This window comes from Rhodnius prolixus, unplaced genomic scaffold, assembly GCF_049639745.1.
Source record: "Rhodnius prolixus isolate KJV_2025 unplaced genomic scaffold, Rpr scaffold_1, whole genome shotgun sequence".
NCBI lineage: Eukaryota > Metazoa > Arthropoda > Insecta > Hemiptera > Reduviidae > Rhodnius > Rhodnius prolixus.
Window position 1 is genome coordinate 29599934 of NW_027411581.1, and position 24569 is coordinate 29624502.

At 34.9% G+C, this 24569-nt stretch overlaps 1 protein-coding gene across 6 annotated transcripts in view; it reads left to right on the forward strand.

The window, feature by feature from the left end:
* Window positions 1-24569, forward strand: part of unc-5 — a 689026-nt gene that overhangs the window by 245822 nt on the left and 418635 nt on the right. For all 6 annotated transcript variants that reach the window (XM_074136688.1, XM_074136706.1, XM_074136735.1 and 3 more), the window contains exon 4: window positions 14330-14746. In XM_074136688.1, the coding sequence (XP_073992789.1) occupies window positions 14330-14746 (417 nt within the window). The remainder of the gene's footprint in view (window positions 1-14329; window positions 14747-24569) is intronic.

Sequence of the window (24569 nt, forward strand, 5' to 3'; positions counted from 1 at the left end):
AAGGAGCTTTTTTCTCCGTTCTTGGTAAGATCCTTTATTTCGTCAAACTGGGCGTGCATATTTCGGCCAGCTATGAATCTCAATACTTGGAACTTCGCATTAATTATTCTTGTGGTAATATTCATATTTAGCGAAGAGGTTAGAGGCGTGGCTTGCAAAGCTATTGTTCGTTATTGGGTTCCTTTTCCGGTCTACAAGCCTTAGATTTGATTTAAGTTGTAATATGAGAACATTATAACAAAGCATGTTAGCTAGTCGCCTCCGTCCAAGATACCTAATTGGTAGTTGGACGTAAAGCTCGCCTGAAAAATAGGCATTAGTTTACTTTTTTTTCTTTTTACTTCATTCATATTTACATTCTGATAGCCCCCCCCCCCCGGATTACACTTTTTTAGTTCTTTTCCAAAATTTTAATAAATGTGAAATTTAAAACAAATGGATGAATTCTAAGAGTGTTTTGCTTTGCCAAAAAAAAAAGAAAAAAAAATAGTATTTTCCTGAACGCCTAACAAAATACATTATTCCTAAGAAAACAAAATAGATTATTTTAATAATTCGGTCCTTAAACATTCTGGAAAACACAAATATTTGTGGAAAAGTATTCTAAAAATGAAAATAAATGCTATATTTTCATTCAGTTAATTACCTTTCGCTGCAACAATTTATTTGCAATATCTGTTATGCAAGAGATGAACAGGACAACCGTCCTGTAGAGACAAAAGGTTTTAATTTAGCAAGTCCCTCCCACAGAACCAGAACTTCCGTCACACCATGTTCTGGCGACTGGTGTACCCATCCACCCAATCTTCGCCAAGTTCTCCATTAAAATCAAGGATCCAGAAGTACCACATTGGTTTTTAGTGTGTTTACGAGAGTTTTGACTTTGGTGTGGCCATTTGGTTTCAAAAATTGGTCTCAACAAAGGTCGTAAGTATGAGAGTTAGTGAACCACAACAAATTGTACAGCACTAATAACCAAAATTCTCTGGTGAATTCTTAAGAGTAATTTGATGCAGAAAGACTGACTAATCTGCTCGACAGAACGTTTAGGACTATTTATGTGAACATTATTGTTGGCATGCTATTAATTGTTATAAATTAATCTTGGGATGTACCCTTGACAATGTGCCATTTTGTAGAGCTCCTGTGCTAAAAGTGTAGTATTTTATTTCCCTCTGACGATATCTTATTATTGGGGCTACTTGGCATTTTGATTGTCGATTACGTTGGTCTTCTCTACATTGCATTTACTTTTCTCATAATACTTTTTGTACTAGTATTAGCACAGTTTCTTGATCATTATCTCGATTTCTTTTCCCTAAAAATAAAACAAAATAAATTGCTCCGAACGCTTGCATGACTTGCTCACACTGCAGTTTGTATAATTGAATTTTGGAAACTTACTTTCCAAATATTTTACATTTCACTTTCCATTTTCTAAAAAATCTCTTTCTGTCAGACCAATTTGTACCAACCACTTCTTTGGAAGTGCTTTTTGAACCACTTTTTTGGACTCGTGGATCCTCAAACGGTTGATTCTGTTGAAATCCTGATAACGAAAATTTAGCAGGACTTCCTAATCTACCTAAGAACATAAAAGAAAACAAAATATATTTTAATAATTCGGTCTTTAGAATCTGAAAAACACAAACATATCTGGAAAAGTTCCTAGTTTCCAGTATTTCAAAAATGAAAGTAAATGCTATATTTTCATGCATTAAATTACCTTTCGCTGCAACAAATTAGATATTTGTTTTTACATTTATATTCAGTGACTTAATAAAACGCTTCGTCAGTAAACTTCAAATGTTCTAAGATCCACGTATGGTCTACGTCAATGTTTATTTTGCTTCCCTTTGCTGGCTCCCTTTGCCTTTTATATCTACTTGTTAACTGTAACTATATCACACAGGAAAAATAAAACAACATGCCGAGACAGATCTGATATTCTATTTCCTCGACAAAAAGTGAATGGCAACCTGAGGGTCTTTCCTTTCTCTTGTAGATTATGTTTTTCTCCCATATTCTATCTTCCCTTTAACTCCCTTCTTTTGTTATATATGTTTATGTAAAGAGTTTACGCGGGTAAAACACCCGCACTGGCCTGTATAAACAGATATTGACATTGTCAGACTACTTTTCTTATCTCTTTTAGGTGTTTTTTTGCTTCTCTCTCTTTCATATAACCAACCTTTCTTACATAATGTATTAGATGTATATTGTACTCTTTTACAGTGGCCATCGTAATTTAGTATTCATATCTTTTTTGCTTTAATAAACTTTTGTTTAACATATGTTTAACAATATATACGTACTACATGTTGGCTGCATATGCAATAATAAACGTATCTATCATCATCTTTTGGCAGTCAAGGTTTTACTGCAGCTTTATGCCGCAGAAATAGCAATGTGGGTTTCCATAAAAGCCCCTAAAAAAAAAATTCGCATCCTTTCGGTTTTGATCAACCGACAAACAACTTGGTTGCTTTAGTGCATAATTCGATTTTTTATTGTTTAACGCACTGCAACTTTGCAGCTCTATTTTGCTCTTCACCAGTCACTCGGCCAGATTAGCCGAGCTTTACTCCATCCAGTTCAAGGCCTATGAGAAGTTTGTAATCTGGGAGAATTGCTTCCCAGGAATCCAAATCTTTCCTGAACAACATTTTCTCAGTCTGTCAGGAGCCTCATCCATCTTCCCACAGAATTTGCTGTCTCGTTCCAGACCCACCTTCTTCAGATGTCCTCTGTTTGTACATTAAGTACCGAAAAGATTTATTTTGCCTCTGAGTGTTTATTTCTGTCCAAAATTATCAGTACTAACTTAAGCTCCTGTATTGCCCTGGCAGGGATCTTATAGTGAACACTATACTTATAACTAGGGAACGGATTCGTATGTATTTACATATTTTTTTCTAGGCAATTTACAGACGTTTTTCAACTAGATGTATTCATACTGACACTTTTTAAGCCGTTTGAGTCTACTTTTATTTCACATATTTCCACATATTTGGATGTTATCGCATATTTATACATATTTGATTAAAATAAATAAGTATTTCTACATATTTAATCAAAATATGTACATATTTTTTCATATTTTTCATTTTGGGCATATTTTCATAATTGGGAGGTGGTTGACAGGAACTGTGAACCACAGACTGTAGGGCTGTGAATCACAGTGGGTACAATGGTTATTGTAATTTACACAGAATGCTGCTAAACAGTGACGGGCACTTGTTAGTTCTTTGAAGTTGTCTGACGTCTGTTCTTTCAGCTCGTTCGTTGAAGTGTCCAATTCATTTCGTTCGGTCACTTAGTGTATTCTTTTTTGGGTGAAATGCCACGAACATCGGCCTCAAACAAACAACTGGTTGCTAAATATCTTCGCAAGTTTCCAGCAGAACTTTTTCCTGGGAGTAAGGGAGATCTGATCAGATCAAAACTGGTAGAAGTACTGAGCAAGAACAAAGGGTGGGAGACCATCTGCAAGATTTCTGATATTATCAGTGGAACAGAAGTCACCTCAGAACATCGTGTACCCTTTACAACCAACGAGATAACTTCTTTCAGCAAGGCATCTATAACATCTGTAGATGTTGAACGATCTTTTAGTCGTTACAAGTCCATCTTACGCCCAGATCATCGTCACTTTACGTTCCAACATTTAAAATTTCATGTGGTTGCAAACAATTTCGAAGAGTGAAGTTTTCAAAATTGAAAATTTAACACATCTTTTTATAAATAGTAAAAATGTTCTTTGTTGTATAAATCATTATAACTTGTAAAAACAAATTATTTTGTTCCTAATAAATTATTATAAATTGTAAAAATGTTCTTTTCTTGTATAAATAATTATAACTTGCCCCCCCCCAAAAAAAATTCCATTTTTATAAAAAAAAAATGTCCATTTTACTTAAATATTCCAGAAAATATTTTAAGAAAATCACATATTTTCCATATAATTGACGAAAATAAATGCATATTTTTATTAAATATTTGGCATTTTTAAATACATAAAAATCCGTTCCTTACTTATAACAATCAAAGATGTAACTTCATCTCCATATTTAGTGAATATTTCTTGTATTTATCTAATTGTCTAGAGCATTTAGTGTAAACAGATTCACATGCATATCTTATAAAGAACTATTTGCTACAAGACATTTTTTGAGGTACATACTCTTGACATTTTTCATATCGAATTATAGACACATAAATTCAGCGGAGTTCCAATGACATTTATTAAATTAAATGAATTTGATTAAAATGCTAAATAAAAACTGCAATTAAATTTGTTATTCGATTAAAAACTGTGATCTAAACATTGTGCCGTTTTGTATCTTGCCTCGCCCACTATTCATCGGCTAAAAAAGAAATACACAGTAGTTGGTTATAAATAAAACAAAAAATTGAAAAATGCACCGAACTCATGTTACTTTCATGCGGACGCATACATATATAAGTTGTGTGTTAGACCTTGCGCTGCATCTAATGGTAGGTACCTATGCATCCTTAAGTAGATCTAACTCTTAATATGCCTCATGCCGGCTTTTAATTTTAACTATAACCCAGTCTTATTAGTGAGGTTTTAATAGTGTAATTTAGTCGTGTTAATGTATACTTTATGTTGTAATCGAGCTGGCGGTGGGCAGAATGCGGCGAAGGGGAACTTTTCTAACAACTGTCTGAGAAAATTCCTACTATTTTATTATGCCCATCACGGCTCTAATATTGAATTAATGACGGTATAAATATAACAGTGCTGGGTATGAATGTAATTTTATTACACTGCCATTATGAGTGTTGTTTTTACTTATAACTTGGTCTAAACCATTTCAGTAATTACTTAAAATGTTGTTAGTAACATTATAAATTTTTATTCACTTTTTTAACTAATATTTTACTTTCTTCTAATAAAATAGTGAGTAGTAAAACCAAGATTCCAGAAATACAAGACATAAAGGGGTTATTGGAACCGACGATTCACTTTCGGGACGTGAATCCATTTGTGGCAAGAATCGGTGTACGCAAGTCTCAGAATGGTGGGTGGAGATCTAGTCTAGAGACAGATCAACAAGTTTATGATTACCTACTCGCTAAATTTACAACGTTATTTTATTACTTATGTTTCTTGCAGAGCATGGATGGCTCGGAAACAATCTCTAGAAGCAAGGAGTAACCTTCTTAGCAGTCCTGTCTGTTTGATTGCTTTGCAGTCGTTGGATGTAGTATGGATGATGACTGGGTAAAAGAGCTCATAGTATCCACAACCTATAACGATCTATTGCAGTCCTTAAGAAAAAATGGTTTTCTTTTTTTAGTCTTGCAAGGGGTTGTTGCATCAAGCCTAACTTTGGCTGCGGTGCTTGGAGAACTGTCCCACCTCAAAACCAGGCTAAGATTTTTTCTGAAATCCGTCAATCTGAAGTGCAATTCTTTTTTTCTTAAATACCCAACAATTTTATTATATTCCTAGAACTATACTGCAAATACTGTAACGGGTTCTTATTTTTATTAGCAAGTTTATCCCAGAAATTCACTTCGGTAAGTTACCAAATTCTAAAAAACGGCTCCGACGATTGTGATTGAATTCAGGTACGTTCATCCTTAATAATTTTGACAGCGTTTTTTTGGAAAAGTTGAATTGATGCATTTTTGGACTGTATTGTTGAAGTGGCTGTTTAAATTTTCGTCACAAGTTGTGATGAAGAAGACAGAAGACAAATTTGTATTTCAAAGTCGGTTCTTAGCCCCGTTGTCCCAACCAGTTATAAGAAGGTACTACCAATGTAATAATTGCAGCGAGAGAATTCACATCAGAATACCAAACAATCATACCAGATTTTATTTTATTTTAACTTAATTAGAATTACCGTCCTCATTGGCTGAAGTGAGAAGTGAATTGTGAAATAGACAATCCATTAATAATTCCAACCATACATTGCTAAGAATTCAGTTTTAATTTGCTTAAACGTGCATACATTAATGAATCTTACCTTCAGTTAATGTTCCTGAACTAGACAGGTCTAAACAGTAATTTTGACAGTTTTAACAGACGGAACTAGAAGCTAAGAGTAAGAAAATTTAAAAAAAAAAAATCATATCTGAAGATATTTATTTAAATTATTAATTATATTTCTCTTAACGTGAAATTCTTCACGTTTCACGAGAATTTTAGTTATTAAAGCAAATAGAGAAGAGAGTGTGGCGTGGCCCCGTGGGTGGTCCTGATGTAGCTGATATATCTCACTTCCTGTGCGCTTGCGTACAGCAATTACTATTTCCACTCACATTTATTATTGTTTCAGATAAAAAAGAAACAAACAAACAAAACCAAAACTTGTGTTTCTAATTTTATTTTTATAGTTTTCACTCAAAAATATACTTTTTTTAGATCCCCTGAGGGAAACAAGAGGTTTTTACGTACACATACGGGTATATGTCATTGTGGCATGTATATACAGAGAGGCCAGCTAGCCTCCTAGAGTCTTTTGGCGAATTTATAATAATTAATAATTTTTTTTTTTTTAAATGCGATCAGACACCCTCGATCAGAGCATCGGATCTGAAGTGGCTGATCAGTGTGATAAATGCGCTGATGCATCATTCTTCCAATTAATTTTAAAACCTTCGTTTAAAACTTAAATAATACTTTTTTTTTTTTTTTTATTATCCTTTTAATGAAATTTACACCTGTACCTACAGGTACAATAGGTAAATGCGATGAATGTATGTGAATAGCGTGGCAGACGTGAATGACGGTCGTCCATTGATGGCCGCCGTTAGTCACCCAGTTGGTCACGGGGCCAACGGCGCCTCAGCCGTCTTCGAGGATTAGAGGGTAGCGTAGTTGTAGACAGGTTTGCAGCTAAAGGGTTGGGATGCAGTGAGAGTTTTTGGTGAAAATTTTTGTATCGAATTTTGGCAAGTTCGGATATAAGTGGAATTTGGAGATCTGTATGTATAGTGTGGTTGCTTACGTAGAATGGAGCGTCTAGTATGCGGCGGAGAATTTTGGATTGCAGTGTTTGTAGTCTATTGAGGTTGGATTTTTTAGCTGTACCGTAAAGTTCGAGTCCGTAAGTACATATTGGTGTGAGAAGGGCTGTATAGAGTCGTCGTTTGTTCTGTAGTGAGAGTTTTGAGCGTTTGTCGAGTAGCCTGGCTAGAAGTTTGTATCGTTTGTTTAGTTCGGTACGTTTAAGTCTCGTATGGGGGTTCCAGGTAAGTCTCTTGTCTAGGTACATTCCAAGGTACCGCACATGGTCGGCTGGTGGGATAGGTGTGTGATGTAAGAAGACAGGTGGCGGAGTTTGACGTTTGAGTGTGAAGACTATGTATTTAGATTTAGTTGGGTTAATTTTTATACGCCAGTTTTCTAACCAAGGTTCTATTGAGTGAAGGTGGGACTGTAGTGAGCGTACTGCGAGGATAGGGTCAGAGTGTGTGGAGAGAATGGCAGTGTCGTCAGCGAAGGTGTTCCATTCGCCAGTGAACTGCGCAATCAATGGATGGTACTATTTGATAGTTGTACTTCATTATTATTTTGATATGAACTTTAATTAAATATTTATACTCATAATGGAATCCAGTGGTAAATTATTTCAAATACATTTTATTTAAAATATGAAAGGTGTAGCGTTGAATGTGAATGAAGTTTCATCGAAGATCCGATTTGATGATATTTCAATGTACATATAAGTATTAGCAAAATCACCATTATCGTATCGCTCGTTTCCACTATATTAAGCTTCAGGAAATCGATAACCTTTAAGTTGTTTCTTTTAGTATTATTTTTATTTAATGTCATCTCCGTTTCAAAACATTAAGCTGAACGTCATCAGACATAAATGTAGAAATCCTGTTTACCTGACGGCTCGTCCTTTCTCGCTGAGGACAAGATAAATCACTCGGCTTCGAGTCCATTATTGCGAAATAATATTCATCTAAGGTATTCACCGTTCTTGCTTTATCATTCGAATAACTTTCTTTTCCAAATCATAACTTCTGTAAACATTTATATTCGCTCTTTATCTGTGGAAATCATTTGCGGCGCAACTTTCAATTCTCTTGTTTTGTGAATATATTTAAATTGATTATTTTATTATAAATATTTAATTTTTTATCTGTAAGATGCAACTCAAAAGTTCACAGGGTATAAAAGACCTTTACTCTGGAGTAATTTGACCTATTCGATGACTGCACGTGAAATATTAGCAAAGAAATTGAAAGAACTGCTAAAATGCTTATAATGAAAGATTAAAAACTGTAAAACAATTGACAATTGTAAGAAAATGCAGACACTCTGGACTTTGCAACCATGATGGGACAACGACACCAGCCAGAACTGCTTACTGACGGTGCAGTTGAATGCGTTGTATGGTTTCTAAGAAAAGTGTAATTCACTAGCTAATCATTTTACATGTAAAACGTTCCGCATTCTTTCCATGAGGAATCTGTTTTAATGTTATAATTGGATACTTAAGGAGGGTAATTATGATTCATAAAAAAAGGAACTATAAAAAGTAACTGATTTACAATGGAAACATGCCTTATTTTCTTACAATGTCGACAGGAATGTATGGGATAGTGAGGGATAATTTGCGCTGCACTTTAGAGATTCTATTGTGTCTCCGAGAATTCCGAGTTGTTCTTAGAATTATTTGTACTTTATTGCAATTACCTGTTTAAAAAAATCTAGATATTACTGAGAGAATCAACTCTAATCCTATGAACACATCCACTGTGATTCTAAGTGTAAAATAGTGCAAAGATAGTTTATGATGCGTCCATTTTTGTTGATAAATTTCTCGGGAGAGCATCCTTGTGACTTTCTTATATCCCAACTTACGTAGACATTTCTTTGAGATTACCTTTTTTACCTTTGAAATTATCTTTTTTCGAAATAGTCGCTAATAAGCCTAAATCGTTCAGTAAAATGGTATTCTGTTCAACCGGTTTTTTCCAAATTTAGAATACAGGGTGAACCAGTTAGTAATGTCCATAGGCCTACTGTGTGAAGTACAGTTTTACAGAAGTAAAGCCAGCACCTTGGTCTGATAATGGTCACATAAGGGCCTAATGAGTTTACATAAAAAATAAGATTACTCTTACTTTTCCAGTATTCGGAGGAAGATTGAGGCTGTTTGGAGAATAACTTATGCTTCAAAATGGTATCAATTTTTAGAAAATTTATCTGTCTTTCTAACCGTGTCATCAGAATCGAATTCGGACTAAAACTTTCTGAGTAATAACATTTTTATTAGAAAAAAGTAATGATTTAAAAAAAAAAAATTAAAGTGACGTCACTCAAGAACAGTTGGAAATATATGAAGTTGGCCAATACGTCTTTGAAGTCCATTTCACATGTACTTCACACAGTAGGCCTATGGACATTACTAACTGGTTCACCCTGTATATACAACTACAATAAGAAACATTTCAATGGTTATATTAAAGATACAGATCGTGTGTATAATGATATGCGAAATTTATTTGTTCTAGTCGTTTTCGTGAACCTTTTATTCTTAGCTTAAGATTAAACCTAACCGAAAATAATAAAGGTACAAAATTACGTCCATCCCAAAAAAATCTCAGTTTTAAGGGGATTAAAGGTTGTGTATCAGCATCACCCTTCTAAGAGAGGATGTAAAAATAAGATTTTATTTCTTTAACGTTGAAGAAAGCTAATAATCATTGAAAGTAGTAAATAGATAGATAGATAGATAGATAGATAGATAGATAGATAGATAAATAGATAGAAAACATACTTTATTATCATATTTACAAAAAAAATAAAAATAACACATTTGAATTGTACGAATACTGACATGAATACAATCGTCTGTCAGGAAATTGTGGCTTACATTTTAAAGGAACAACATTTTCAAGCTTATTATACTATAAATAAATAGAAATCTTTTCAATTTAAGGAATGGGAATCGGGCTCCAAAGGAAAGAACTAGTTAATAATAATCAAAATAATAATAATCAAAACTACATCCGAGACAAGGGTTGGTAATAATGTTTGATAATTGAAATTTGCTACTAGAAACATTCTATATGCCATAGATTCTTTAATACAGGCAATTAATGGCAGTCAATTGGAACCATTCAACAGCAGAGAATCATTTCACTTTCTTTTAAGGTCACCTTGTCAAAGAATTTCTTTCTTATAAAACCCAATATTCTACAATGACCAAGAAAGTGAAATACATCTTCATTGACGCCCATATTGCACATACTGCACCTTATAGTTTCTTCCTTGAATATATGGCTTATAGTTTAGGTCAAGTAGCTCTCCTCTAATCTTCATAATTAGACCCACGCTGTAGGCATCCAAACCAATATAAGTGGAATTTACTTTGAAAAACAACTTACTATAAATTTTATGGTACGTATTATTAAGAGCTTTAGAAATGTTAAAGTTAATATAGTACTGATTCAAGCATTAATAATCTTGCATTGAAAATAGTAATTTTTTTCGATAAGAAAACAAAAATTGTGCCATTTTTTGAAGTTCAAATGTAACCTGAAAAAAAGCGGTTGTTACGGTAACGCTGATATGAAGAAATCAGAAGCAGTAAAAAATTTTATCGAGAAGCTTGCTGTTCTTGATCTTTTATTTCTAAGGAAAAATAAATCTGTCCTATTCTATAAAAATATACCAGAATTAGTAGTGTCTATTTTTCTAAGCTAAGAAATAAAACTAGCGGAAGAAGGGCGGTAGTGAAAAATTGGGATGACTCAAAACTTCCGGTGAGGTTCACTGCAAGAAATGAGAGTCAATCCAAGTATTTCCTCTAGTCTTCTCAAAAAGCTATTCACAGGAACCCTGCTTTATGTGTACCCCCTCTGTATGCCACATAGATCTATGAAAAGTATCCGGTTCTTCGTCAGCCATAATCATTTCCAGTAGGCTATAATAATTTATTATTACTACCACCCTCGACTAAACCCTTGGCATTTTATAAGGGCACATTGGGTGTAAATCAAATAGAAACCTTGATCAACGTTTAATATTAGATGTTATTTATATCGTAACAATATTGTGGAAAAGTGATTAATGCGCGGCGTTCTTGCAGTAATTTGAGAAATATTTTACATCCTGATTATAGTATCTTCTTTGTTTATGTAGGAAGGAATTTGGTCCTGCAATTTCGGCTTCGGAGCAAGGATTTCTGTACCAGTTTGCCCTTAACGCGATTTTCTCAAGTTGCCTCTCATTTCCTCTTCTTTGTGGTAAAATGATCTTCTGAACTCCTCAGGACAAAAAAAGTTTTTTTTCAACTACCTCGAACCTCATATTTTTTTTAAAAAAAAATATGGCCATGAGGTCTGGGTAAAAGTTATCTGTCTTCCGGAATTCCACCTTCCTGAAAAAATTTCTTAAGTTTTCAGGTTTTCTCGAAAACAATGCTTAAAATTTTCTTTTAAAATCACACTCTCATGGCACTTTCAAAGAACTAAAATTTTATTTGAACATTTTTTTGTAGAGGACGTGCTCAAGTTAGCTTTTGCTGTTTAAGCTGCGGTTTCGAAACTTTCTGCAGCGTTGCCGCACTCTTGTTCATAATAAATTGCCACGCCTCCCTGTTTTTAATTTAATTTTACCAATACTGTTTTCGCATTATAATTAAATGCACTACTAAACAGTGTTCTAGATTTTCTTAAGTCCTTAACAGAAATAATTAGTCTTTTATAGTTTAGTTAATTCAGGCACAATTTCTCAGAATATAACTATTATTTTCCGTATAGATAATAATAAGGAGCTTCTTACAGCTCACTGTCCGGTGATGGACAGTGTTGACTGCAAACGAGAGAACACTGTCCGGAGGTCGGCAGTGCACTGGAAAAAGCTCCGGGCGCTAATAACCTCAGCTGTTGATGCGCCAAAAAAAAAAAAAATAATAATAAACGCTTTATTTAAATTATTCTGATTACAATATTTGTAAACATTTAGATAATTCAAGCAAAACATCCATGGCTATTAGCCGTCTGCCAGATTATTTTTATTATATTTCTATTGCTTATTTAAGGCCTAATAAGGCTCTAATAATATAATTTATTAATAATATATATTTATAATTATTTATTATTTAAATAATTACAAATTTATAATTTGCTCTTATATTTTTTACTTAAAAAATATATTTCATGTAAAAGCTGAGAGCCTTGTAATTCCTCGTTTGTATAAATACAATAGCCGAGCGGTTAGAGGCGAGACCTGCAAAGCTAATATGTATGCATTGAGGTACTGGGTTCGATTCCCAGTCTTAGGCCTTGGATTTTATTTAATGGTTAATAAAAGAAATTTACAGTAAAGTATGTTTGCTAGTTGCCTCCGTCCACGACACCTAATTGGTACTTGGACGTTAAGCCCAGCCTGAAAAAAATAGGCGATTACCTTTACTTTTTTAAGTATAAGTACAGTATTTCACAGACAAATTCCTCTTTTCTCCTTGTTCCTCGTTTGATTCAGCGCTCTTTTTGGGGAAGAAGAGGAGTTTGCTTCCCTGAGAACGTTGTTTCAGTGACTTTTCTGGTTTTACTGGCTATTTTATGCTGCAAGAATGAAGCCTTATAAATCTCTACTCGTTAAAAAATGGGTTTGGTCCTGCTCCCAGCATCCACTTAGTAGGCAAGTGATAGCCATTGTTTCTTTCCTTGGCGAAATATTTCCTTCGGATTTTGAACTGCCAGATACACCAACAAACAGAAAATTTGCCACGCTCAAAATTTCACCTCTTTCAGAATGTTTGACCCTTAGTTAATATTCATTATAAACGTTTTCATGGCAGTGGTCGCGTTTTAATGGTGGTAGTCACGTTTTCAAAGTAGAAAAGTTGATTAATTTTTGTTACAAGTGGCAGCTTAATACATTTTTATTTTTTGAAAAATTAAAACCTATAGATACCCTTTATTTAGGTACCATTTTTGTCTAAATTTTGGCAATGTAATATGATTTTTAAAATATACTTTTTCTTAGACAAAAAATAAAAAATATATATATCACTTTCAAAGTGCTCTGTTTCCAGCTTCTTAGAAGCCTAAAAATGATTTATTAAATCAAAATGTATGTTTCACATTTTACGAGTGGCGTTAACGAACTTTGACTAAGTATTTGAAGGTTAGACATAACGTGGTTACGCAATAGAATGGAGCGTCCTGTGAACAAATTTCCTCAGTCACGTAGTTGTTCCTGATGCACGAATTAAGATACGTTGGGTAATAATACTTCCTTGGCGTAATGGGCGAAATGCAGATAATGTTTTTAATAACAAAGAAAAAGTTCTTTTTCCTGTAGTTACTGGGCTACTAGGTATGCAATTATATGTGGCCTGGTTTAGAGGCTTTTATTCATTTTCAGCGGTTTTAGTCTCGGGACTGGAGTGAATGTTTACTCTGTCCGAAGTTAGTGCAGCTGAAATAGGTAGTAATGGTTCGTCTTTCTGAAACTCTGGCCTTTGTAACCTTGATTAGTGAGGCGAATATCTTGAAAAGCAAGCTCCCTATTTAAGTAGGTACTTTAGGGGTTCAAGAGTGTATAAGGCAAAAGTTTTCACGTGATAAGACTGGAATATTTGAAGAGATTACAATTTATTAAAAATTATTGTCAATAATTCTCAAAAATTAACATGCTTTCTCTTTCTATAATTTTTGGAATTAAAACTTATACAATATTTCAAACTCCAAATGCCTCTCTTCAGAATGCCCTAAATAATGGGTGCCAAACTCAGTTAAAACACGGGCCACTTGGTGCAACAGGCAAGATTCACGCGGGCCACAACATATTTTGCAAAAATGTTCTCTACTTTTCCCAATATCTGGATTCAAAGACTGAGAAGACAATCTAATGTTTATTAGTCAATCTTGATCTGCATGCCGTTTTATTTAATTTCATAGACGGAAATAGTTGCTCACTCAAGGACGTACTCCAAAAATAACATAAAATTTGTACAGCAAACATGAGTAAATGCCAGACGCAAGGCATAAGTGGGTTTAAAATTGCGTTAATATATTTTCGTTGAAATAAATCTAAAATTATAACACTACGTCCTTCTTTGAGTAACCAGCAGTAATGTCAGAGAATTTGGTTGAGTCAGTTTTTTTTTTTTTAATTATACTTTTAACTAGTGAATATTGGGCGCTAATGACCATAGACGTAGATGCGCCGGCAGAAAAATAAAAAACCAAGTGAATATTAATAATTTTTAGGAAATCTTGTGATAATTCGTGATTATCATTAACTTACATTCTCTTTTAAACAGATATTTTTTATTGAAAGAAATCTTAAATTCTAATTAATGAAATTCTTAATTTGCAGGAGCGGAAGATGATGAAGTGGAAGAAGATGACAGCTATGTCCTAGAAGATTCATTTAATTCACCTACAATTCCATCATCAGAAGTGCACGATGCTTCACAATCGGTACCGCTACCCGTATTTCTCGAAGAACCAACGGACACTTACATTATCAAAAATAAGCCAGCAACGTTACAGTGTCGAGCTGAACACGCTCTACAAGTGTTTTTCAAGTGCAATGGTGGGCCGACTCATGAAAAAGCCTGGCATCAAGAATTTGTTGACCCGCAGACAGGTGTTAGAAACATTGAAGCCGCTGTAAATATAACGCGGGATGACGTTGAAGAATATTTTGGAAAAGACAAGTTCAAGTGTGAGTGTATTGCCTGGTCATCACGGGGGCAGATCAAAAGCCAACCGGCCACACTAGAAGTTGCATGTAAGTTTACAAAATTTACTTTCAAATTATTGTTATTATTTTAAATGCAATTAGTACTTATCTACTGGATGACCGGATAGTCTAGAATACTGTAAAAAATATAACAAATTAAATCCCTTTCATTACAGATCTTGCTAACACTCGTTTTCTCAAATTTCATTCCTCTACAGCAGCTCATCCTAACCCTCTCATAGAATACCTATCTTCCTCCACATTACCAGGTACAGCAAAGCACGTTACTGGAGTGGCACCACTGGGTGCCTTCTCCACTCATGATTTTCTTTTATTATCAGGTACCATATTTGCTTGTTGCAACAACCGTTGCAATTGTAAATTCCAATAAAAGATTAAAAAAAAAAAAAAAAAATTAACAAAATATTTTTTCAGGCGAGTTTTTTTGTCCGCCCACCTTCCAAATTAGGCGTCCTGTACCTAAATAAAAAGGTCTATGTCTTATTTTGAGTTAGTCGAAAGTAAAAGTATTGCCTAACATAGTATAGTAACATATATTGATTGTGACAGTAGTAATGATTTAAGATAGAGCAAAGTTAGTTGTTATTAGAACTATTCCTCTTCCCTAAAATCGAATTATTTCATCCACTTAGAAGATTGAGACTTTAGTTTTTTTTTATTAGAGCTGAACGGATGACCTGCGACTTTGAAGATCCACTCCGCCTCCTTGTTCTACAACATCCTCTCTAAGCCAAGATATCCGGGTAATCTCAGATTCTTGAAAAGGTCCCATGGAGGACATGTCCTTGCCAGTGCCTGGTAATTTCGCAGGCATCTTTCTTTAACAATGAGATCGTAGTTAGTTAAGAGTTGAATTGTAATTCGGCCATCACCCCACACACAGAACCTGCGGTTGTCATCATACTCCCATCAAAACCAATGACGAAGCCTGTTGGCTGGCGACGTTTACTTCTTCTCAGCCCGATGTACCCGATGTTACAGTTTTACGGTTGGTACATAACTGCCCAGCCAGATCTTCGCCTGCCTTATACCTTGGAGGTCGGTCAAAGTATCTGCTGCGCAGACCTACTCCACGTCACTACGCTTTTTTGGAAAAGAACAGTCGTCTGTTCATTAAGAGGTTTCAACTCCCTCTACTGTGTTTCTAGAACATCATTTTCATGTCTCATTTTTCCACCCCCTTAAGCCGCTGCACCCGTAACAGTTCATGCTGCAATAAGTACTTCCTTATGTTGGTTACTTTTGAGCTTCTCTCTCCCATAAAAAATAATTGAATAATTAATTTAACTGCAGTATGCATGGAAATAATTCTGTACCTCGGAGGGAAAAGGCACCATGTCACAAAAAGTAAATTTTACAGGGGAGCCAAATAAAGATATTTTTCCAAATTCATTTTTTGTTCCACATTTCCGGTTGTACTCTTTCCTGTACTTCTCACCGTAATTATTACAGTTGGTATGGCCACTTAACCTCCCATATTTTAAAATATTTTATTTTGATCTCCATTGTGAAAAAAATGTATGCCCATGTAGTGCCTTTTACCCTTAAGTAATGAAGTATCATAGCGCTTTTTAAAAATACATAAATCGCTTAATAGTAAACATAGGACATTGTGCTTTACACCTCTAGAAAGAGCAACAAAAAATCTGTAAAATGATGCCAAAATCTGAAAATCGAAAAAAATGGACATGGTGCCTTTTCCTTCCGAGGTACAGAATTATGAAAGTTCATTACTAATTAGGTATTAAATGAAAATAACCTTCCTCAATAAAATAATTTACTTTATGGATTGAGGTATAACTGTTGAGATTACTATAAAACGAATTTAAATACTTTTAGTTGCTTTTGTAATTATTTAACTGCTAATAAGCTGTTTAATAGACCAGAAATGTTAATTACCTGTTGCACACAGTTTGGTAATTGCAGTCTTTCTAAACCCCCAGGATTCCTCTCTCCATCCGGGCTTTTTAATACATTGTTTTCACATTCCTAATTTGAAAAGGAAATATATACGTATTTATTTATATCGGGTTGTCCGGAGAATAATGCAGGTTTTCTGGTTTTAAAAGACAAAAAATAAAAATTAATTATTTATAATTGTTTTTACTAATCAAAATAGTCTCCATTACTTTCTATACATTTCTGCCAACGTGTGGGGTAACTTTTACATACCCTCTGTATAGAATTTGGAATCCTTAGAATTTATAAACGCCTTTTCAAATGTTCTTCGGTCAATAAATTTTTTATTTTGTAAATAGCGGTCCAGGTTCTAAAAAAATGGTAATCTGTAGGCGAGAGGTCTGGTGAGTAGGGCGGGTGTGGCAGAGTCTCATAGCCAAGCTCCAACAATTTTCGGGAAGTCAAACGTGAGATAGTATGTGGCTGAGCGTTGTCATGCAACAGAATGGGCCCCCTTTCGTTTGACTAAAGATGGCTTCATTATTGCCAATTTCTTGATGCATTACGTCAATTTGGTTACAATATGATTCGGCATTGATGGTTTCGCCAGGATTTAAGAAGCTGTAATGAATCAGACCAAATGAAGCCCACCAAACAGTAACCATCACCTTTTTTTTTGATGATTTGGGGGCTTTGGAAAATGTCGTGCTGCTTCTCCTTTGTCAAGCCATGGGTATTTTAAAGAAAACATAAAATTCTGCATTATTTTCCGGACAACCCAATAAAATTGAGCATCTACATTTGAGGTTAGTTTTTAATCCGTTCAGTGTGACTGTTGCTTTTCGAATTACATTTCTAATTTAAACTAAACAGCCGAGATCATGTTTCAGAAGTTTCTATTTTTCATCTATCTTAAAAGAAGATTCTTCGACACATTAGTATTTTCGTTTCTTTCAAGGTCAATTACTCATTCATTCATTCGAAACTCGAGGTATTTGAAGCCAACAGAAGTTTGAATACCAATATGTTGGTTTTTTTCCTAGCCCTCGGAAACAATACAAACAAGACCAAAAGTACAATAATAAATTATCAGAAAGACAATGTTGTAGAATGTTCCCAGTCGAGGATACCTGCAATTTCAGAGACTATTAGAGTAACGGATTCTGCAAAGGTAACTTTGAATAGCCCTTCCATAAATAGGTTCTGCCAATTTGAAATTTATAATACGGCTTTCAATTAACCGCGAATGAACTTTCCAAAAACAGAAATATGAGAAATTAATTGGGTTTATTTATTTAGAGATGGATGTCTCTGGAGAATCAATAACCAATAGCTAAAACCCCAATTCATTAGTCTATTTAAAATGAATTAATTAACGTGTCTGTTGAATAAATGGTAAGTTAAATTATTGGTTTTCAATGGTGTTGTTTTGTCATTTTGACACATACCTACCCACAGAGATCTATATGAAAGGAAAAGTAGGTGGTGTTGGACGATATATAATCTGATTGCGTGGTAACGATCTCCCTGGTGTATTTCTCTATTAGATTTCCGTCGAATGTCGAATGCGTGTCAACTGTATCGTGAACAAGTCTGGACTAACTCGGGTAATTGGATATAGAGAATGCAAGGCCAAGAGGAACTAAACGCAGTTGTTGTAGAAGTATAGAAATGTGTTGGTATAACACCACCGTGGTAATTATAGTACAATGTGCAAGTGTGTGTGTGTGTGTGGCTCTCGTTGGGCGCGAGAAAATGAACTTCTATTTAACTGTGTATGCATAGGAAATGTGAAAACTATCAAACTGTTAACTTTTCTCATTTTAACCGTACAAGGTACAAATGAATAAAGTAAAATTATCTTTGTAAATGGCTAACAATAAAACCCAATTTCCTGAAGTGAACATTAAAAAATCTATCATTATCCACAATATTTGGGTTTTGAATCATGAAGCTCCTGAAAGAAGGATATTTTACAAATAGAAATAATTTTGTGGTAGTGACAAGCAAGGAAATGAAAAGGGCTGCTGCAAAAACGGGATACATAAATACTTAGATTATGGGTTCCAGGTTTGTGTGGTGCAGCGTAGCGTGTGGGGAAATTATGTATCCTACTTCTAAATGATATACTAAGTCAGACGGAGTGCACTAGAGTGCGGGCAGATCCGGCAGTGCAATAAATCTTTTTGGAACTATTTAGTGCATCTCAAATACCTACACCTGGAGCATCGTTTTAATTATCGTCTTGGAACGCGAAGAAAAAATATTTAATCTATTTTTTGTTATTAGCGAAATTACTGTTCTATTCTTTAGTATATTTACAGCCATTCGCTTTCTAAAAAGGAAGATAACTTGTAGCATTGCGTACTTTTATAGGACACATTTAACCAGTTAAGCGCGTTTGACGTGTACTCACGTCCCTATACTCGTCAAACAAAATCTCTGTTCTATGTGTATACTCGTTGTGAAAAATATAAAATTGCCATTAACTATAAAAACTCGAAATTTTAATAAAATACAATAAGTATATTATTTGGTGTGATGTTTCCTTTATCTTACCAATAGAACTGCCAAGTATTTTATACGGAGGGGGTGGAGGGAGTCAGCCAAATGATAAGTGGTGGGTACATGTTTGGTCTCCGCATTAGAGATTGGGAATTAAGCACACAAATAGTAGCTCTCAACCCTTGTGCAATGCCATATGTACCTCCAGAAATTGCAGAAAAAGTGCTTGCAGTGACTATTATGACGTAAACTTTTGGTTGTCTTTGCTCTGCGTTCGACGTGTATTCACGTCATTGTCTGATTTTAATTCCACACACTGTGAGGGGTTTTTAAAACTAAATTCCACGCTTAACTGGTTAAAATAAAATTCCATTGTTAACATTGCAGTGACTGACATCGTATTTAAAAGTTTTCCAGTTGTGAATATTTCTACAAACTAGGAACAAATAATACTTTAAAAAAATAATAATCCTTTGAAAACCTAGCCTCAGACTGTGCTCTCTTTAAGGATTAAGGAAATCATATCTAGCTGGTTGTGCTTAGGTGGTCTTAATAGAAAATTCTCAAATATATAGTCAGATATGCCGGGAAAGAAAATGGGATAGGGAAAAAACGCCCCGGAAAGACGAGTACTAAATTCCGTCTTACAGAGCCGGACTGGCTCACGATCTATCCTGGAGAAGCTAAAAGAAAAGAAGCAAAGCACTGAACCAACCCACCAACAGGTCTAGGAGCAGGCGAAAATCAGTCGGTGCAATTATAAAGGGATTAGAACAGAGACTGAGTAAAAATACCTGTTGCAAGCTGCAATGTTTTCATTGTAGGATATTGTCGATCCAGAAGGCCTCCTGAAGAAGCTGGATGTGCATGGTACCTGATGGATCCTTCAGATTCCGTGGGGAACTGATGGAAACTCTAATTTACTTTCCAAATGACGGCGATGCTATTGGATTTGGATTTCTGGGAAGGTACTAAGTGTTAGGTGATGACATACCCTTTCTGGAACATTCTTTTGAAAATCCTACACTTCACATGCGTTCGTCCTGTTTCCAGTCTAACATGATAGTTAGGCGTATTTATGGGAAGGTTTAACAAAATTTTAAAGAATTTCTGCTGCCCTGATTCCAAGAGATTTGAGTATTGAGAAGCCCAAACCTCTGACAGATAAAGTAATATACTTTCAGACAGAGAATCAAATAATAAGTTTTTTGAGTCCCAAGAAGCTGAACTACAAGATTTCAATAGACACATGACCCTATTATTGGCAATCGCACTTTTCGCTAAAAAATAATTACTTGCTTGTCTAAACTTGCCGGAACAAGATAGAGGAACTCCAAGATAAGTGAAAGAGTTACAGACCTCAACTACCGAATTCTCGTACTCAAGATTTTTTATATTCCCTATATTACCACCTTTTCGAAACACCACTACCTTCGTTTTATCTATATTTACTTGAAGGGACTTTACAATAATCAGATAATTTATTGTTTTTTTTGAGCGTCGCCCCAAGTGGGAGAAAAGAGGACTAAATCGTCTGCATAGAACAAGCTTTGCAGATCTGTTTCCCCGCCAATGTCTATACCTTTAAAATCACAGTAGAGACAGCCGAAATTACAAAATAAATAATTTACAACAAAAGAAATTCATGAAAGAATAAGCTCTGTAACAATTTTATAACAAACGTGACTGCGCAATTAGAACTTTGGCAGAGGAAATATTAGCTTCTTAAATTTTTCAATAACTTTTTTTTGTGATAGATTTTTCTTTCATCTAATTTTGTCTTCAAGCTTGAATGCATAATTATTTGTTGTGCATCACTAAGTAGCTTACAGAGAAGCCAAGCAATTACTTATAAGTAAAGAAAAAAAAACTCGTTGAAGGAGCTATTTTCAAGGCTTCACTCAATACGGATTTATGTTGTGGTTACGTCAGTGTAGTGACTAAGGAGGTTAACATTCTCTAGAGGTATATCAGCACTGCCTTCCAGAGCTGCGTACGGTTAGACCGTGAGCGAACTAAGCTTATTCAGCTCAAAATCCAACCTCTTCTATCGCTACTTTTCTTCTGCTGCTAAACTTATTTTATTTTTATTTTTTACCCTCTCAGCAAAATTATTTCAACTGATAGCAGCGAAAACTCATAACCCATTTTTGTGCCCCAATAAAATCATCATTCAACACGCTATTAAATTTGATGAATAAGAAATTTGGAAGGAATGCTTAGTTTGTAATCTGCTAAAAAAGTAATTGTTGTTACCTGAGCGAGTTTTGATATTTACTTTTTTCATTTTATCACAGATGATAAGGCGATGAAACCCACGATATTTTAAACTTTCATTTGTAAACTTTAATTAGATATACCACTTGGTTTTGATTTATACACCCAATCAAAAGGAAGTTTAAGGCTACCATGTACTTCAGTAAAAAGCAATTAAATTCAAATAAAATGGTTCAAAGATTCATTCCAAACAAATTCCAGTTGGTTTAATTTAGGAAGCTGCCAGTTGCTGCTGAAAAATTCCAGGACAAAAATATAGCTTCCCAGGAAATCCAGGTAGTTTTAGAGGATACTGTATCCATTGTAATAGTTGCTATTGTAACAATTAAAAATATATGTATTTTTTTTGTTCATTAGTCACTGACAAAAAAAAAAAAAAAGACAAGACGAGGTTGTATGTTATAAATTGTTATTCACTAATTAGTTTTTTCGATTTTTTTGAAACTAAATATGAAAATTTTTCAAAATTGCAATCCTTTTTCATCATTAATTGAAAATTAATTAAAAACAAAACACAAAAAAACTAAGAGAAAAGAGCCATTACTTTACTTGAAGATATTTCGTACCTCGTCGGCTCGACTCCTTGCCATATGAACTGAAATAACCTTTGCTGATGAAAAATTCACACCTCTTAAGAGCGTATGTGGGGCTTTCGGGAGCAGTTTGCAATCTCTCAGGGCTCTATAAATATATTCACTGAAGGTAAAGTCTTATTCCCAAATGAGATCTTACTAAACTGTATTTTCTCATTCTCCAGAGTTCAGAGCGCGTATTTTCAACATGGGAAATTTTGTTTTTCCGTTATTATTTCTTTATTCCGGGTTCTTTAATTTAATTTAGGTTTAGTGTTTTTTGAATATACGAGGGTCGTTTGAAAAGTCCGTGCAAAGTCAGAGAGATAGCACTACTGGCGCGTATCGAGGTTATGTTTAGTTAGTAGCATCTCTTGGAAGAACACACACCAAGTTTCAGCCAGATCGGTCTATTTCTTTGTGTTTGGCATTCGTTTGAATCGAGGAAGTCGAGTGATTTTCAAAAAATAGACGAAAAAGAATTTCGTGTGTTGATTAAACACTACTTTATGAAAGGCAAAACGCCTCAGGAGACTAAAGAGAAGCTTGATAAACATTATGGTGACTCAGCACCTTCGATTAGAACAGTTTATAAGTGGTTTCAAAATTTTCGGAGTGGCCATATGGGCACAAGTGACGCTGAACGTTCTGGACGCCCTGTTGAGGTTACTACTCCAGAAATCATTGATAAAATCCATGATATGGTGATGGATGACAGAAGAGTGAAGGTGCGTGAGATTGCTAGTGCTGTGGGCATCTCGAATGAACGGGTACATAATATTTTGCATCAACATTTGGACATGACAAAGCTATCCGCAAGATGGGTGCCGCGATTGCTCACGCTTGACCAAAAACGAAATCGTGTGAAGTGTTGCAAGGACGGTTTGCAGCTGTTCCAGAAGAATCCGCAGGACTTTAAGCGTCGTTTCGTCACTGTGGATGAAACATGGATACATCACTACACTCTTGAGTCCAAAGAACAATCTAAACAATGGGTTACCAAGGGGGAATCTGCGCCAAAAAAGGCGAAGACCGTTCCTTCAGCCGGAAAGATTATGGCGACTGTCTTTTGGGATTCGCAAGGAATAATCCTCATCGACTATCTGGAAAAGGGTAAAACTATTACAGGTGCATATTATTCATCGTTATTGGACCGTTTGAAAACCGAGCTGCAAGAAAAACGCCCACGATTGGCCCACAAAAATGTCCTTTTCCATCAGGACAACGCACCAGCTCACACCTCAGTAGTTGTGGTCGCAAAATTAATGGAAATAGGGTTCCAACTCGTTTCACATCCCCCCTATTCTCCAGACTTGGCTCACTCGGACTACTATTTGTTCCCCAATATGAAGAAATGGCTGGCGGGTAAAAGATTTTATTCATACGAGGAGGTGATTGCAGAAACGAATGTCTATTTTTCAGACTTGGACAAATCCTATTATTCGGAAGGGATCAACAAACTAGAGCAGCGTTGGACGAAGTGTATAAGCCTAAAAGGAGACTATGTTGAAAAATAAAAAAGGTTTACCCCAAAAAATTAAGTAGTTTTTATTTTTGCACGGACTTTTCAAACGACCCTCGTATAGTTTCAACATGTTCTTGTTATCGCACGCAACATTTTTTTCATGCTAAAAAGAAAAAAAATATGAAATAATTAAAACGAAAAAATAAAAAATATCTTTTTCTTAATTTTGGTGTAAATGTCATTTCATTTATAAACACGCGCACGTAAAATATCTGTGGGTGATTTAATGCCAAGTGGGTTATAGATTTCAGTTATTCCACGTATTGGGAATGAATATTTAAAATGTTATTTAGGACCAACCAGTTTTTTTACTGTATCTGGGTTCGGTGGACATGTGTTTGACCCACCATGGGTGTTGGTGTGTGCGTGTGTATGAGACCTAGGCCCACCGCTGTGTCAGACCTGAATGCAATGAAATTTTAAGTTAATCGCTCGTAGTGAAATTGGTCTGTTTTAGTGGGTGTACTGTTTGGAAATGAACGTGATCGCCCAGCCTAACGTTTTCATCCATAAGTAATAGTTCCGCGAGGCTTGTTTTCTGATTAGAAGCACGCGAACTGGAATCACAAGACAAATTCTACCACCAATAGAAGACCCTTCTAACAAATGGTGTTGTACAAAAAATAAAAGAAGAGAAGGTAGATTACAGTGAACTTTCTTAAATAAACCACTACTTACAGACTGGTTATAGTCCAGTTGTTTGCTGTTGATGTTGTTCCTCTAAAATTACATTGTACACACCAAACTACACAACCCAAACATGAAACCATTAATTGCGCTAACTCTAATAAATTATCTTTCGTCAGCTCATACTTAACTCTCTTGTATAAGGACGACAGTACAAATATTTAGCTGATGGAATTAATTTTTGAATTAATTACTTGCTCTAGTAAGAGGTTGTTAATATGCGATCTGATCGATTCGCCTACTTAAATTTCTCTGTGAAAAAATAGAAGTCCCAGAGTTTTAACAAAGTTTAATCATGTAATTATTGCCTGGTGCCTTTCTTCCGGGACCTTTTCAATGCACTGCCAGCCTCTAAACAGGGTTCTCTCGTTACAGATAACACTAT